Source organism: Felis catus, chromosome D1, assembly GCF_018350175.1.
Source record: "Felis catus isolate Fca126 chromosome D1, F.catus_Fca126_mat1.0, whole genome shotgun sequence".
NCBI classification, from domain to species: Eukaryota; Metazoa; Chordata; class Mammalia; order Carnivora; family Felidae; genus Felis; species Felis catus.
Window position 1 is genome coordinate 113,899,498 of NC_058377.1, and position 14,391 is coordinate 113,913,888.

The following is a 14,391-nucleotide window of genomic DNA, read 5'->3' on the forward strand; positions in this document are numbered from 1 at the left end:
AGAAGATTCTGGATGTGGATTCCCCGGGCTGGAGGCCGGGCGGGAAAGCCAAGCAAAGGTGTCCGGGGGTTGTGGTGTAGACGCGCTGAGCGCCTCTGCCCCAGCGTCCCAGGGGCGTCCACAGACGTTTGGGGGGTGTGCCGTGGGGGGTGCGGGGCAGCTCCGTCCGCCTCCCCCCATCGCAAGGAGCTGGCTCCTGGAGTCCCGGCATGAGGATCGTGAGGAAGAGGTAGGCACAGGTGCGGCCTGGGGGCGGGAGGGGACAGGGAGTCTGAAAGGCAGCCGGGGGCGGACAGGCTGGAGGGACCCCAGGGGAAGATGGGTAGACAGGCAGGTGAGGAGGGGCCACTGGCCATCCGGGGGGTTCCCTTATTCCATTTTATAGTCGGGAAAGGCCCCGGGGAGGAAGGTGGAGAGCCTGGTGCTGGGGCCTCTGGTTTGGGTGACGTGGGCCCAGGTCACTGGGGGTCCTGGAAGGGCCTGGTGGGACGGCTGGGAGGTGGGCCGGTACTGATCTGCACCTGGAGTTGCCAGCAATCCCCTCCAGAGCGAGGGGGGGGTGGTGCGGGGCAGGAGGGCCCCCTCCCCGAGGCCGGCCTGGAGGGGCTCAGAGGTGGAGGGTCCCGGGGGACCGAGGTGGGCACTGGGGGGAGAAGCTGTCTGGATGGAGGGTCTCCATGGGCCGGGCCCCCTCCCAGCAAGGACGTTGGTGATGGGCGTGGCTAAGAGATGGGGGGGCAGGGGGCGCCCAAAGTCCCGTCCCCACCCGACGGCCTCCCTCCCCTCTAGTGATGGCCGTCTAGGCCCAGACGTGGCAGGCCCTGGGGCCTGATGGATCATGGAGGTCTTCCTGGAGGAAGTGACTTGAGGGAAACTGAAGGTCGGGGGGTGGGGGGCGCAGGCAGCCGAGGGACAGCCCAGACATGCTTCCAGGCCCAGTACTGAGGCAGGTGTGACATATGTGAGGCTGGGGACACGTGCTGGTCCCTCCCCATCCGGCCATCCAGTGAGGTGGGCATTCTCTTCTCCCATTATAGTCGGGGAAACTGAGTCCCAGCAGCCGGCCAGGAGGTGTCAGGGAGGCAGAAACAGAACAGCAGAGGATCCGGAGGCCTCACAAGGGACAAAGGCAGGTCTGGACCCAGAGAGCTGGTGCTCAGGGACCAAAGAGGGGACAGGTCACAGGGGCAAGGCTGGCCGGGGAGAGGGGTGGGCCTCAGCAGGGGATGCTTGCTCACAGAGGAACTCTGGGCCCAGGGCCCCACTCGGGCTTCCCCTTGGCCGGCAGGGCAGGGGTGGAGGGGAGGTCCCTCTGAGTCTGGGCCAGTCCCATCAACTGGGAAGCCCCTGGACCACGCCCGTCCCAGCCCTTCCAGCTCCACCCACTTCCAGGTTCCCCAGCGTGGCACTGCCCACTCTTCCCTGCCTCCTCGGGCCAAGGTGGCTCGCCCTCACGCACCCTCCCACCACCTCATACTGGGGTGGGGGAGCAGTGTCCCCCCAGGCCCACCCTGCGGTCTCTGCCCAGCCCCGGGAGGGGTGCGGGGTCCTCCAGGCCCACCCTGCGGTCCCTGCCCGGCCCGGGAGGGGTGCGGGGTCCCCCAGGCCCGCCCCGTGGTCCCTGCCCAGCCCCGGGAGGGGTGCGGGGTCCCCCAGGCCCACCCTGCGGTCCCTGCCCAGCCCCGGGAGGGGTGCGGGGTCCCCCAGGCCCGCTCTGTGGTCCCTGCCCGGCCCCGGGAGGGGTGTGGGGTCCCCCAGGCCCGCTCTGTGGTCCCTGCCCGGCCCCGGGAGGGGTGCAGGGGTCCCCCGGGCCCGCCCTGCGGTCCCTGCCTGGCCCGGGAGGGTTGCGGGGTCCCCCAGGCCCACCCTGCGGTCCCTGCCTGGCCCGGGAGGGGTGCGGGGTCCCCCGGGCCCGCCCTGTGCCCCTAGTGCTCGCCCCGCCTGTCCACGCCCATGTCTCCACATCCAACACCTGGTCCACGCATCTTGGTCGATTCCACCTCATCTGTTTTCACGGTTGCTCGGAATTTTATTGTTTCGATGGTCAAGGAAAAGTTTAACTTTGGAGAAATTATTTCAAACTTACAGAAAGGTTTCAAGGGTGACGATACACAGAACACGGGCACATCCGCCCCCCCTCAGCTCCTCGGCCCCGAAAGACCAAGGGGGCCTGCTTCCTGGAGACGCCCCCCCCCCCCCACCGCACACCTGCCGGTCTGCATCCTTGCGACCTGCTCCCTGAGTTATTTTGCTGTATGTGGATTTATTTGGCCCACCTCTTTGCTTCCCGGCTCATCTGTGGGGCTGCTCCCCCAGCCCTGGCTCAGCGCCTCCTCCAGGAAGCCCTCTGTGGAGGATGGTGTCGAGGACGGGGAGAGAGCTGTGGGCACGAACCTGCCTCACACAGGCGCACACAAGCCCACCTGCATGCGCACCAGTCTTGCCCCCGCCCCACGCCCCTCCTGCCCTTGACCTCTTGGGCTGCCTGCCATGCTCCCCCTCCTCACCTCTCCCGTCTGAGGTCCCCTGGGGCTTCCTGGGGCTTCATCCACACCCCGACCTCCAGCATCACCGACATGGCAGGCCACGGCCGCCATACCTTTGGCGCCTTGCTCCTCGCTTCCGGGGTCCTTCCTGGGCAGCATCCGGCCCGGGCCTCCAGGAGCAGCATTCTCTTCCCCTCCCCCGCCTGCCCATTGTTGGGGATCCCCAACACTCATTTCTGAGGATGCCTGGACCCCCATCTCCAGCCCAGACCCCTGCGTCCAGCAAACCCACAGCTGAGAGCCGGCCCCTCATTTGCTCAGAGCCCCCTCCCTGGGGAGCAGCCCCCCCCCCGCCTGTTCCCATCCCCCTCGGGGACTCTGTCTCTTAAGTATCTCCCACCCCTCCTGTGGTTCCTGTGCCCTCCCCCACTCCAGCCTCACTCCTGGGCTGCCTGTTCTCCACCCGTGGAGATCTTTCTAGAATGCAGAGCCCCCTCTGTGTGCCGGGTGCTGGGCCGGCCACAGGCTTCACGGACATCCCCGCCCGAGGCTGTGTGTCTTTTGGGGGGACACAAAGCCGGGACAGCCCGGCTGCGTGCGGAGAGGGCGCGTGGGGCTAGCTGTGATGTTTGCTCCTTGTCCCGTTTGCCTGTTGTAACGAACACCCACGAATCTTCTTCCCAGCCCGAGTCACGGCATCTGTCCCTGCGTGGCCCCTCCCATCACCCTCCCACCCAGGGGATCACTACCTGGGACTGTGTGTTTGACATTTCCTTGACTAAAAAAAACCAAAAAAACCCATCATTTCTCCACATGGTGAGTCTTCCCAAACCAGGATGTTGAGTCTCGGGGGAGCCGGGTGTCCCTGCCTCCCGATGGCCCTCCTGGTAGGCAGGGCCCCTGGACAGCTGCCCAGGTCACTCTGTCAGGTGTGCGGTGGGGCGCTGCCCCTATCGCTCTATCCGGCCACCGAAACTGTTCTTTGAATTCACTGCCTGCCTTGCCCACTCTCAGCTCTGCGTGGGGAGTGCCTTGGCCCCCAACATCCTGCCAGAGCTGGAGCTGAGGGCCGTGCACGGGTGTCCGAGCTGGGAGGGCCTTCGGGGAGCTCCCCCAAGGGCAGGGTGGGTGGCCTGGCCTCCCCAGGCATCTCTCCTGGGTACCCCTCCAAACATTCGGGTGTTCAGACCTTGGCGGGTCACCGTGTCACTCCCCACAGAGGAGGTGGGACAGCCGTGGCCTTGCCGTGACCGTCCTCTTCAGGGCCTGTCAGGGACGGCCTCCTTTGACGTTGTGAGGTGGGCCAAGGCCTTGGGGGGGGGGGGGGCAGACGCAGCGTGAGACCTGTCGCCGGGCCTGCCGTGGGGGCCAGGTGGGCCTGCCATCAGCCCCCAGGCGGGAGCATGGACCCCAGCCCCAGTGCGTCCCTGCTGGACGGGCACGAGCCACCCTGGGAGGGCTGTCTGAGCCGGGACTGTGCCCACGAGCCCCCCGTGGGAGGGATGGGGGGCCGCCCACGTCGCGTGGAATCATGCCACACAGAGGGTCCCTGGGCCTGGCAGGCCCCCTGATGATGCCATGCAAACGGACAAATGATCTCTTCTCCGCCACCGTGGCTCCGATGCGGCCCAGGCCATCTGCCCCCAAGCCCTCCCGGGGCGGGGCGAGTCCAGGGCAGGTCTTGGGGAACAGCGGGGACGGACCGCTCACCACTGACCACACCGACCCACCCTGGGCCAGCACCCCCCCCCCCTCCCCGCACACAACAGTCTGCTGGGCGCCCGAGGCGGTCGGTGGGCAGTGAGGCTGCGCAGGACCAGACCAGACCAGCCATGGGGATTGGAATCCTTTATTGAGCACTTAGACGAGCCCATCCTCCCTCACTGCGCCGGGAGCTCCGGGCCCTGGTGGGGCACGGGCGGCCTAGGACTCGGACTCGAACATCTTCTTCCTGCCCTCCATGCCAGACTTCTCCTCGATGTTCTTCCGCCAGTCGCCCACGTCGCGCAGGTCCCGCTCCTGGAGACGGGCCAGGACAGGGCTCAGGAGGAGGCTGTGCGTCGTCACCCCTTAGCCTCCCTCTCGCTCCCCCCCCCCCGCCCCCGAGGCGGGCAGCGCGGTAGGTCGAGCCCCCCGCAGACACCCGGGGGCCTGGGGCCGGGCCGCCGCGTACCTTCTCGGTGTCCTCCTTCTTGACCTGCTTCAGGTTGGCCCGAAGGTCCATGCACACCTTGTGCTTGGAGCCCAGCAGCGCCTTGAGCATGGCGTCAGCCGACATGCGCACCCGTCTCAGCGGGGGCCTCTTGAACTTGCCTCTCAGGTCGAACAGCTTCTGGTTCATGTCCTCCAGCTGCCGGCGGGGAAGGGCTGGGTGGGAGCCCGCGCTGGCCAGGCCCCCCGCCCCCTCCCGGCCAGGGCGCCCCTCGCCGCGTCCCGGCCCCCCCCACCCAGCCGCTCACCTCCTTGCTGCTCTTCTGGACCCTTATTTCCATGTCATACTTCTCCTCCTCGGCCGCGTCGATCTTGGCGTGCAGCTGCTTACAGAGCTCCTGGGGGTGGGGGCAGCGGGTGGGCGGGCCGCTGCCCCCCCCGACCTCCACCTGCCCTGCCCCCTCTCTTGACCGGTGGGGAGACCGAGGCGGCAGGCAGGGGCGCCGCCTGGGGAGGGTACCTGCACTTCAGACATGGAGCCGGGGACGTGCAGTGGGGGGCAGTGCTCAGACAGGTAGTTCTGCTTCTCAGTCTCACGGCGACTCTCCTCCTTCTCCAGCTCGGTGGCCGCGATCTGGAGCATCACACTCTGCAGGGGGCGGGGTGGGGGGCAGGCCAGTGAGGGGCTGTGGGGGCCTCGCCCCGCGCAGACCCCGGGACGGCCCTCTCTGGGCCAGCGCCTACCTTCAGGTGCTGTCTCCGGGCCGTGATGGCCCTGTTGCGTTTCTGTGGGGCAAGGGGGAAGGGGCAGAGTCAGGGCCAGCCCAGTCCCCAGCACCGCCATATCCCCTCCCGCTCAGCCCGCCCCAGGCCGGTGGGCCCTGTCTAGGAGGCAGCTGGACACCGGGGCTCCCGAGGCCCCCGGTGGGGGGGGCCGGCCCAGGACACCTGTACCCAGGTGGCAGGCCGGGTTCAAAGGTTAAGGGGAGGGGAGAAGTGGGAGGTGCGGGGCATCCCTACAGGGCCAAGGCTGTGGTGGGGGGGGGCGCGGGGGGGGGGCAATCGGGAATAAGAAGCGATTCTGGTGACCTGGCCACAGCCTCACTTCCCCTGCCCCACGAGGCACTGGCAGCCACTTCCTGTTTTCGCCCCTGTCCTGGTGGCTGGGTGGGGCTGGTTCATGGGGGGAGGGCTGGGCAGCTTCCCTCGAGCTCTGACCTTTGATCTATCCCAAGTAGGGGGTCCCATCCCCTCTGTGTCTCATGCCCCCCCCCAAGTAGGTACTCACCTCCTCACTGTCCCGAGAGTGCAGGTGGGATGGGGGGAGAGAAGACAGAGGTCAGGGCGTGGATGAGGCAGCGTGGGGCAGGTGGGAGTGGGAGGGGGCCAGGGCGGGGGCTGGGGCGCTGTGGAGACCCCCCCCACCCCGTGGTGGGGGAGGGCAGGGGTGGCAGGGGCCCTGGGCTTGGATGGCACTTACTCCCCCATCCTGAAGTCCTGGGCTTAGAGCCTGTGGGAGAGAAAAGGCCGAGGTGTGAGGGCGGTGGCTCCTGTCCTGCCGTGGACACCGGCTGCCCAGGTTGGGGGTGGGGGTGGGGGTGGGGGCAGGCCTCACACCAAGCCTGCCCGTTGCCCTGCCCCCACTCCGACCTCCTTGAGGCTCTGTCTTGGAATTGCCAGGGTGAGAAGAGGAGAAAGTGTTCCCAGAATGTCCCAGGCAGGGCCCGGAGTGGCCGCAGCTGTCCCTGAGGGAGGGGTGGGACGGGCCAGCGCAGGTGGCCACCAGAGCCATCCAGCTAATTTTAGCTCTGCTCCTTCGGCTTTGGGCCCAAGTGCATGGGAGAAACCACTCCCCGCTTTGGCCTGGGGTCCCTCGACCCGTCAGATCTCTTCCTGGTGTCCCACCCAAGAGTGAGGCCTGCTGATCGGGGGGGGGGGGGGCCATCCGCGACCCCTGCCGCCCCAGGCCGTCCCCCGACGCATCTCCGGCTCACGCCCCGCACCATGCAAGCCCCCGAGAGAGGGCTGCTGGAGGCGGCCCCCAGCCCCCAGGCCCCCACGCAGGGACCTCATCCTGCAAACTAGCTCCAGAAGTGCCTGTCCTGGCCTCTGCCGGCCGGGCTGGCCTCACCTAGTGTCTGAGCAGCAGCGTGAGGAGCGAGGTCAGGCCGCAGCGGCAAGTTGGGCTGGTGGGCCCAGGGGGAGGGGTATAAATGGCCTCCCCCAGGCTGGGCCCCTGCTCAGAAAGGGCATGGAGCCCTCCTCAGACCAATGGGGGCACAGGGGCCTCCCCACCTGCCCAGGCCGCCTGGCCCGGCCCAGCCGCGTGCTGTCATCCAGTCCAAGAAGTCTTGGCGGTGGTGGGGGGGGCGGTGGGGGGTGTGCACCGAGGTTGGGTTGCTCTATTTAGAGCTCAGTGACGAGTTCGAGAAGCCTCCCTTGTTCTTGCAAGGAGCCTGTGGTCAGCTGTACTTGGCCTCGCCGGGCCACCTCGGGGCACACGGCTCGAGGTCAGCTGAGGGGTCACTCTGGTCCTAAGTCAGGGTCCACACTGCGGTTTCCCCACAGTTTCCCCCTGGCGGCAGGCTTCCTGGAGGGAGCAGTGCCCTGCATCTCACTGCTGCCTCCCGGCCGGGCCGGGCATCTCAGGCACGAGCTGGCCACATCCCTTCCTTTCCCCAAGGCCCAGACCCCCAAACACGGGCTTGCGGCAGTGGCCAGGGCCCTCTGGGTGGGGGCTGCCCTCCCCTAGGTGGGATCCCACCCTCCCTCCTGGGAGAAGAAGGGAGGGCGCCTGGACGTGCAGCCGGACGGAACACCCTGCCCTGGGGTGGTTCCTGGCTCATTCGAACGCGTCCTTCAACCCGCGGATGGCAGATGGCGACACCACCGCCTGGGAACCTCTCCCTGACCCGAGGGGGCCTGGGGCCCGCCCGGCTGCCCGGGACTGAGCCCCCTCCCCCCGCCCCACACTGCCTGGGCCCCCCACCCAGCAGAGACGTCCGGAGGAGCATGACTTGGCATCCTCTGAGCTGGGGGTGCGTGGCCCCAGGCCTGCCGGCCTCACGGGCCACAGGGAGGGTCAGGGGAGCTAAAGCCATCCAGATGTGTGGGGGTTAGCGCTGCACTCCTGGCCGGGGCTGAGCCCCCGAAGGCCGGAGGAGGCTTCCGAAGGTATCTACTGCCCCCTGCCGTCTGGAAGAGGCGGCCCTACAGCGGCCTTTGGAAGTTTCGGGGCCCTGTGCGGTGGCGGAGGGGGGGGGGCGAAGCAGGCCACCCCCCAGGTTGGAGTCCTTTCCCTCCACCATCACCACCCCCCAAATGCCTCCTCATCACCCACACTGTCCCCACGGGCCGGCTCCAGCCTACCTCCCACCACACTGTCCCTGCAGCCCCACTGACAGAGAGGGCTCCCTGCCTTTCCACACCGTCCCCGTGGGGCCTGGAGGGGACCCCTTCACCCCCCGAGGCCTCGGGTCCTTTCCCCACAGCGGTGACGGCGGAACCCCTGCCCCGACCGTGTCCCCGAGGGCTCAGGAAAGACACAGCACGGCAACGGGAGGAGGCGTTTATTAGTGGTCCCGCGGGGCGGCCTGGACGGGCGCCCACACCGCAGCCTGGGAGGCCGAGGCCCGAGGGCGCTTTCAGGAGCCAGGCAAGGGCAGGTGCAGGCGGGGCTTCAGGGCCAGGGCTCCGTCCACCTCCCCGGCGGGCCGCAGGCGGTGCCACTGGGCAACAGGCCGCCGGGCGTGGGCCAGCATGTCGGCCCAGTGCTGCAGGGCCTGACCCGAGGCCCGCGCGCCCAGCAGCACCTTGCCCACGGGCTCGGCCCGGAAGTGCGGGCCCCGGGCCCAGACGGCCAGCACCAGATCCACGCTCTGGGCAGAGGCGGGCAGAAGGGCAGGGAAGGAGAGAAAGACAGGGGTCAGCTTGGCCCCAAGGGTGGGCCCGCCCCGCCCACCCCTTTCTCCAGGCAGCCCACCTGGACCTGGCTGAAAGGCACGAGGAAGGTGAAGGTCTCGTTGAAGTAGGGGGCGGCCGTGCCCTTCCGAGCCGAGGTCTTTCTCTTCTTCCACTTCCTCTGGTTCAGCATGAGCTGGACCTTCACGTAGGGGTCTGGGCAGGCAGAAGGGGTCAGAAGGCCTCCCGGGTCCCAGGGCCAAGCACAGGGCTCCCTCTCTCTCCACGTGGAAGGGGCAGGGAGGGCTCTCACCTGCCAGTCCCGGGCTCAGGCCTCGGGCCTCCAGCACGACGACGGTCAGCCGGCCCGAGCCGGGCGCGTACCGGAGCGAGAGGCACAGCTCACCCGAGGGCTCGGGCTGCGGGCAGCGAGATGGGGGGCCTCGGTCTCCACCACCCCCCGACCCCCGGGGCACCCCGGGCAGGGCCAGGCCGGAGTCCGGCAGTCCCTGGGCTCACCTCGGTGGTGCCCGGCGGGCCCAGCTGGTACCACTGCTCTAGGACGTGCTGCGGGTCCACGGTGCCCAGCGGCAGGCTGAGCTCAGCCAGCGGCTCGTGGGCAGAGAACCGCCTGAAGCTTAGCACCTGCACCCGCAGGGCGGTCCGAGCCAGCTCGCGCTGTGGCACCTGCAGGAGAGCGTGTGAGCGGGTCCCCTCGCCCCGGCCCCGGCCCCCCGCGCCTCCCCGACCCCAGCCCAGACGCACGTGGAAGCAGCAGGTCTCGTGGAACGTGGGGCACAGCGTGCCACGGTGCACCCTGGTCTCGTGCGTGTGCCCCGCCCCCGTGGAGAGGCTGACGCGGGCGTAGGGGTCTGCCGTGCCGCCCGGGCCCCCGGCCCTCAGGTCTGCGGCCTGCTTGAGGCCCACCTGGATCTGGGAGCCAGGGGCTGCTCAGCCGGGGGCCGTCCCCGGGCGGCCCCGCGCCCAGCGCCCGCCCGGCACCCTCCTCCCCTCCACACACCCCGCGGACCCTCTGGGCCTGCAAAGGGGGCCCCTCACCTCCTGGCTTCCAAAGTCGTACCCCAGGGAGAGCAGCAGGCGTCCCCAGTGCCGGGGGCCCCCGGGGGCAGACTCCGAGCTCTCCACGTCCGGCTGCACCTGGGGCGGGTGGGGATAGGAGGCGGGGGCCGCTGGGACCGGGCCTCCCGGGCCCAGCCCCAGGGCTGCGGTCCAAGCACCTACCTCCAGACCAGGCCACAGAAGGGCTCATATCCTCGGTTCTGTGGCACAGGCCTTAACTGATGTGCCTCCCCCACATCCGTTCTTGCAGCACTGCCCTCCTCAAGGACCTTCCGTGGCTCCCCATGGCCCGACCCCTGGGGCCGGCGCTCGGGGCCTCCCTCCTACACTGCCTTCCTCTCGCCTCTGCTCATCACTTCCCCCGGCCGGGAGGGTCCTCCCTGCCTGGGCCTTGAGCCGCCCTCTGGGACTGAGCAGCCCGCAGCTGGCGCTCCTCACCAGGTGGATGCTGGTGGTGCCCTGAGGGCCGCCCAGGCCCACAGCCTCCTGGCCCCTGGGCTTCTTCCTGCAGCCCTGGCTGCGGAGATGGCAGCAGCAGCAACAGGCGACACAGAGGAGGCAGGACACGGCGAGGACGCCGGCAGCCACAGCGACGGCCGTGAGCGCCCAGCTGGGCCCTGGGGGAGGGCGCAGAAAGGGGCCTGAGGTGCATCCGTGGACAGCAGCTGCCCCCACCGGGCCCGCCATCCCCACTCCCCTGCTGGGCATCCCGCAGCTCACAGGGGAGCCTGGCCACGAGGTCCGGAATGAGCCCGGGTACAGTTGTGGTGCCCGCCGGGGCCAGGGTGCTGTGGGCGTCTGGGGGGCGCCCCATCTCCCCTTCCTGCTGGCCTGGAGCAGAGCGCCCGGGTGGCCGGGTCACGCCCGGGGACGGCCCCGCGGCCCCCAGCCCCACTGCCCCATCTGCCCAGCAGCATCAGCCCAGGGTTTGCCTGGGCAAGGAGGCAGCCTGGGGTGGCCGGGGGCAAGGGCTCTGAGTGGAGCCAAGGGAGGGAGGCCCCGGCCAGACGGCTGGCTCAGCAGACACAGGCCCAGCCTCCTGGCCGCCTCCCCAGCCCCCAGCCCCCAGCCCAGCAGGCCAGGCCTTCCTCATTGCAGAGCCTGTTCCTCCAGGAAGCCCCCTCCCTCCAGGCCTCTCTCCCCTGGGCCCTGGGATCTGCCTGGGGGCTGTCGCTGGGGTCCCGGTTCACCCCCGCCCTGACCTCAGGCCTGCCACGGTTCTCTGTCACACAGGTGGAGCCTGGTCACACATGCGGGGTGGCGGGGGGGGGGGGGGGGCTTCGGCCCGGGAAGTAACCTGGGAGCGTGGGGGTGGGGGCTCTGAGGGGCCGGGGCTCTGTTGAGGTCATGGGGGCAAGCAGGGGGAGCGGTGGGGGTCGACTGCTGGGGGGGAGCTGGTCCGAGCAAGCCCGGGCTGGAGATGCGTTCCTGGCCTGGGCGCCACGCCAGCCACGCCTGGGGAGAAGGGTGAGGTGGGGGCAGGCAGGGACAGGGTGAAGCTGGGAGAGGCCAGAACATTCCTTGCAAACTGACTCAGCAGCCGCTGCCCGGACCTGCCCACCTGCCGACCTGCCACCCTTCTTGCTGGTGGGAGGGGGGTGGGCCTGGTGTAGCCTCCCTGCCAGGGGCCTGGGGTGGGAGCACAGCCACGTCAGGGACGTGGGGCTCTGAGCTGGGGGCCGGTGCCACAACGGGGCGTCCTGGAACCCCAGACCCGCGGAAGTCTCTCTCTGGCTCAGCTCCTCCCCCCCCCCACCCCCCCAGGGAGCGCTGGTGGCCAAAGTCACGGTTCTGGCCACCAGGGACTTCCTCCTGTTTGTCCACAAGAGCCAGGCGGGGCCACCCCCTCCAGGAATCACCAGGCACCCGGCCTGGATCCCCTCGCTCCTGCACGGCGCCCAGGCCTCACTCCCAGAACCACCCCAGCCCTTCCGTGTGCTGTGGACGGAGCCTCTGCTCAGAGGCGGGGAAGCACCCAGACCCCAGGTGGCCCGGCCCCCAGGCCCGGCTCTGTCACCCCTGCAGGGGCTGTGTGCATGCTGTCCCCGCGAGGCCTCTCACAGACCCGTAGGCGAAGGGAGAGGAGCAGAGGCCCAGGCCCGTGGAGCCACAGCACCAAGAAGGGACGTGGAGGCAGGTCCCGCACGCAGAGGGAAGGGCCCCGGGCCTGGTCCAACGCCCGCCGTCGCGCTCTGGAAATTGTAACCGTTTTGAACAAGGGGCTGCAAGTTTTCTGCACGGGCCCCACCGAGTATGGAGACGGGAGTGGCCGGGGGCCCCTCGGGTGAGGGAAGCTCACAGGTGTCCGGGCCCCATGTCCCCTGAAGGACACTCCCAGGTCTGCTCGATGGCCTGAGGGCTTCCGGGGGGTCGGAGCCCCCAGCTCCCCGGGAGCCAACCTTCCGGAAACGCCAGGGCCTGTGTGTTCTGGGATTGGAACAGCTCCACTGGAGGTGTTTATGGTGGAGAATTCCAGACGGGTTGTCGGCTGGAGAATCCCGGCGCGTGCGTGCCCGTGTGTGCGCACACCTGCGGGTGTAGGTGTGTGCGTGTGCCCCTCCCCCCGCCCCTGCACGGGGGCGGGGGCGGGGGCGGGCACCGACGCACAAATACTGCTCGCCTGGCAGGATTCCTGGGCCGGCCTGGGGAAGGTTGACCCCAGGACCGCAGGAGATGCCTGGAAGCTGGCCCTAGAGGGTCCCAGGACCCTGGGCAGGCTGGCCACAAGGGCTGCAGGACCCCAAGGCCTGGGCGAGGCACAGGGTCCCTCAGGACCGCCAGGCCCCCATGGTGGTGCAGGTTCAGGCAGGCGTGCCGCCACCAGGTGGCGCCGGCCGCTCCGCTGGACCCAGCCGGCAGGTCCGGCTTCTGGGAAAGTGCCCGGGGAACCCCAGGGGGGGCGGATACCCGAGGGCGACCCTTGGGGGCCATGGGAGGGCTGTCCGGCTCTCCTACCCCAGCGCCCCCCGCGGCCCTCCAGGCCTGGAGCCACCTCCGGGAGGGGCCTTCCCGCCTACAGCCCAGGAGGCCGGAGGTCCCTCCCGGGTTCCACCCCTGCTCCCTCTTCTGTGACCCGGCGGGGAAAAGCCTCTCTAGTGCTAAGGCTCTTTTTCCCCAGGAAGGGGGTTGGGCATCCTTCCTAAGTGGAGTCCCTGTCCCGGCCACCCGCTGTGGGACACGCCCTCCCGCCGCTGTGCAGATCCGGCCTCAAGGCTCCTTGCGGAGCAGGACGGCCTCGTGGCCACCTGCGTGCACGGACCCAGCTTGGCTCCCACTGCTCTGTGCTGACGCTCGACGTTCCTTCCATGCCACCCCACCCTACTCGCCCTTCAAGGCCTGCGTGAGCCCCACCTCCTCCAGGAAGCCCTCCCCGTGACTCCCCACCCTCCGACCACCTGACCTGCCAGGCCGTTTGTGCTGGGTGCACCCTGCCTCTCCCACTCGGGAGCCCCGACTCTGCCAGGCGGAGGGATCCACGTCAGCCTGGGGCTGGGCACCCACGGAAGTCAAGCCAACCGCTGCCCCCCATCAACAGCCCAGCTGGCATTGTTTGTACCGTGGGAGGGAGCAAGTCTCCCCCTCGGGAAGAGCAGGGCTCCCCCAGATGGTGTTGGGGTGACAGTCACCACCCGCCCCCTCCTCCCCGGTGTAGAAAATTCTCACCTGCTGCCTGAACTTCCTGCGGCCGGCCTGGCCTCCAGGCCTCCTCTCTACCTAGCACACGCAAGGACTGCGAGCTCGGAGCCGTGGCCAGGCCTCCAGTGAATGAGAGAGTCTGCTGGGTGGGGGAGGGATGTGAGAGGCAGGGCTCCGGGGAGCCCCACCTCAAGGCCGGAACTGCTGGCCCTCAGGAATCAGGGAACTCCCTTGGGAGGAGGGTCCCCCCTGAGACCCAGGTACCAGGCGTCCAGGCTCCGGGCCACCTCCAGGGGTCCCTCCAGGGGACGCCGGGGGCATTTCTGGTCCTCCGGAGGCCTGGCAATAAGGGGTTGACTGCCCACCTGGGCTGAACACCGGGCAGCGAGAGGGAGGGACGGTCGGACCCGGTCTGAGAAGGTTCTGCACCCCGAGGAGGGTGTCCTGAGCCCCAGGGACGTCTGGGTCTGGAGGAGCACAGCTTTCTGGTGGTGCCGGAAAAGGCACAAGGCCACAACCCGGCCAGAACCGCACGGCTCGTGCTGGGCAGGGCTGGCCCGGACGCACTGTCACGTGGGCAAGCCGTCACCAGGCGACCATCTGGGTCTGCCTTGCCGTGCTGACGCCTGGGCTTCCGGACGTCACTCCATCCATGCCTGTGCCCCTGGCGAGGCTGGCCTGTCCCCAGAGCTCTGGATTTCTGTTGGACCAGCCCCCCACCCCCGCCGCCACCCCCAGCTCCTGCTTTGACAGGGCCAGCGGGGCCTGTGACCTCAGCACCCTCTCTGCTCTGGCCAGCTCAGGTCCCTCCCCGGACCCGGCCCTGAGTGGCCCTTCCAGGCCAGGGTGACTCTCTGAACCCACTCCTGCCCGCGGCCAGACGTAGAGCTGGTTAATGCTTAACAGGAGAGCCGGTGGCCCGGGGGCCACCGGCAGGACTGGTCGGGCCGGACTTCCGGGAGGCTCGGCCCCCGGCTCCGAGGTCGCTCGGGAGACACTGCAGGTGGGGGGCGGGCTCGCGTGTGCGTGTGTGGACCTGCCGGTCACGCGCGCGCGGCTCTGGGAATGCGTCCCCCCCCCCCCCCCCCCCCCCCCCCCCCCCCCCCGTCCAGGGGCTCAGCGCTTTCTCCTGGTCCTA

The 14,391-nt window shown here is 69.3% G+C and overlaps 2 protein-coding genes across 4 annotated transcripts; both read right to left on the reverse strand.

The window, feature by feature from the left end:
- Positions 1 to 4,319: 4,319 nt before the first annotated feature.
- On the reverse strand, positions 4,320 to 6,884 carry TNNI2 (troponin I2, fast skeletal type). Its single transcript, XM_011287069.3, has 8 exons — positions 6,769 to 6,884; positions 6,118 to 6,147; positions 5,926 to 5,932; positions 5,382 to 5,423; positions 5,158 to 5,286; positions 4,946 to 5,035; positions 4,660 to 4,836; positions 4,320 to 4,505 (listed from the first exon to the last, which is right to left on the reverse strand). Exons 2-8 carry the CDS (start codon positions 6,123 to 6,125, stop codon positions 4,410 to 4,412), a joined length of 549 nt encoding a protein of 182 aa, XP_011285371.1. The 5' UTR covers positions 6,126 to 6,147; positions 6,769 to 6,884; the 3' UTR covers positions 4,320 to 4,409.
- Positions 6,885 to 8,189: 1,305 nt separating this feature from the next.
- SYT8 (synaptotagmin 8) lies at positions 8,190 to 13,915 on the reverse strand. 3 transcript variants are annotated; one of them, XM_023240201.2, is made up of 10 exons: positions 13,281 to 13,915; positions 13,018 to 13,073; positions 10,338 to 10,448; positions 10,056 to 10,234; positions 9,597 to 9,695; positions 9,303 to 9,470; positions 9,057 to 9,224; positions 8,851 to 8,956; positions 8,620 to 8,753; positions 8,190 to 8,515 (listed from the first exon to the last, which is right to left on the reverse strand). In XM_023240201.2, exons 3-10 carry the CDS (start codon positions 10,429 to 10,431, stop codon positions 8,282 to 8,284), a joined length of 1,182 nt encoding a protein of 393 aa, XP_023095969.2. In that variant the 5' UTR covers positions 10,432 to 10,448; positions 13,018 to 13,073; positions 13,281 to 13,915; the 3' UTR covers positions 8,190 to 8,281. The 3 variants fall into 3 exon arrangements, with proteins under 3 accessions (XP_023095969.2, XP_023095970.2, XP_044895658.1); XM_023240202.2 differs by having other exon boundaries at positions 13,018 to 13,106; XM_045039723.1 differs by lacking the exon at positions 13,018 to 13,073 and having other exon boundaries at positions 13,281 to 13,392; positions 13,619 to 13,803.
- Positions 13,916 to 14,391: the final 476 nt, after the last annotated feature.

Excerpts from the sequence above, each read along its gene's own strand:
- TNNI2 (XM_011287069.3), bottom strand. Across the intron at positions 5,287-5,381 it reads CCCGGAGACAGCACCTGAAG|AGTGTGATGCTCCAGATCGC; the intron begins GTAGGCGCTGGC and ends CGCCCCCTGCAG. Across the intron at positions 4,506-4,659 it reads AGAAGGAGGACACCGAGAAG|GAGCGGGACCTGCGCGACGT; the intron begins GTACGCGGCGGC and ends GCCCGTCTCCAG.
- SYT8 (XM_023240201.2), bottom strand. The coding sequence starts at position 10,431 with ATGGGGCGCCCCCCAGACGCCCACAGCACCCTGGCCCCGGCGGGCACC. Across the intron at positions 8,957-9,056 it reads GCCCGCCGGGCACCACCGAG|CCCGAGCCCTCGGGTGAGCT; the intron begins GTGAGCCCAGGG and ends CGCTGCCCGCAG. Across the intron at positions 8,516-8,619 it reads TGCCTTTCAGCCAGGTCCAG|AGCGTGGATCTGGTGCTGGC; the intron begins GTGGGCTGCCTG and ends GCCTCTGCCCAG.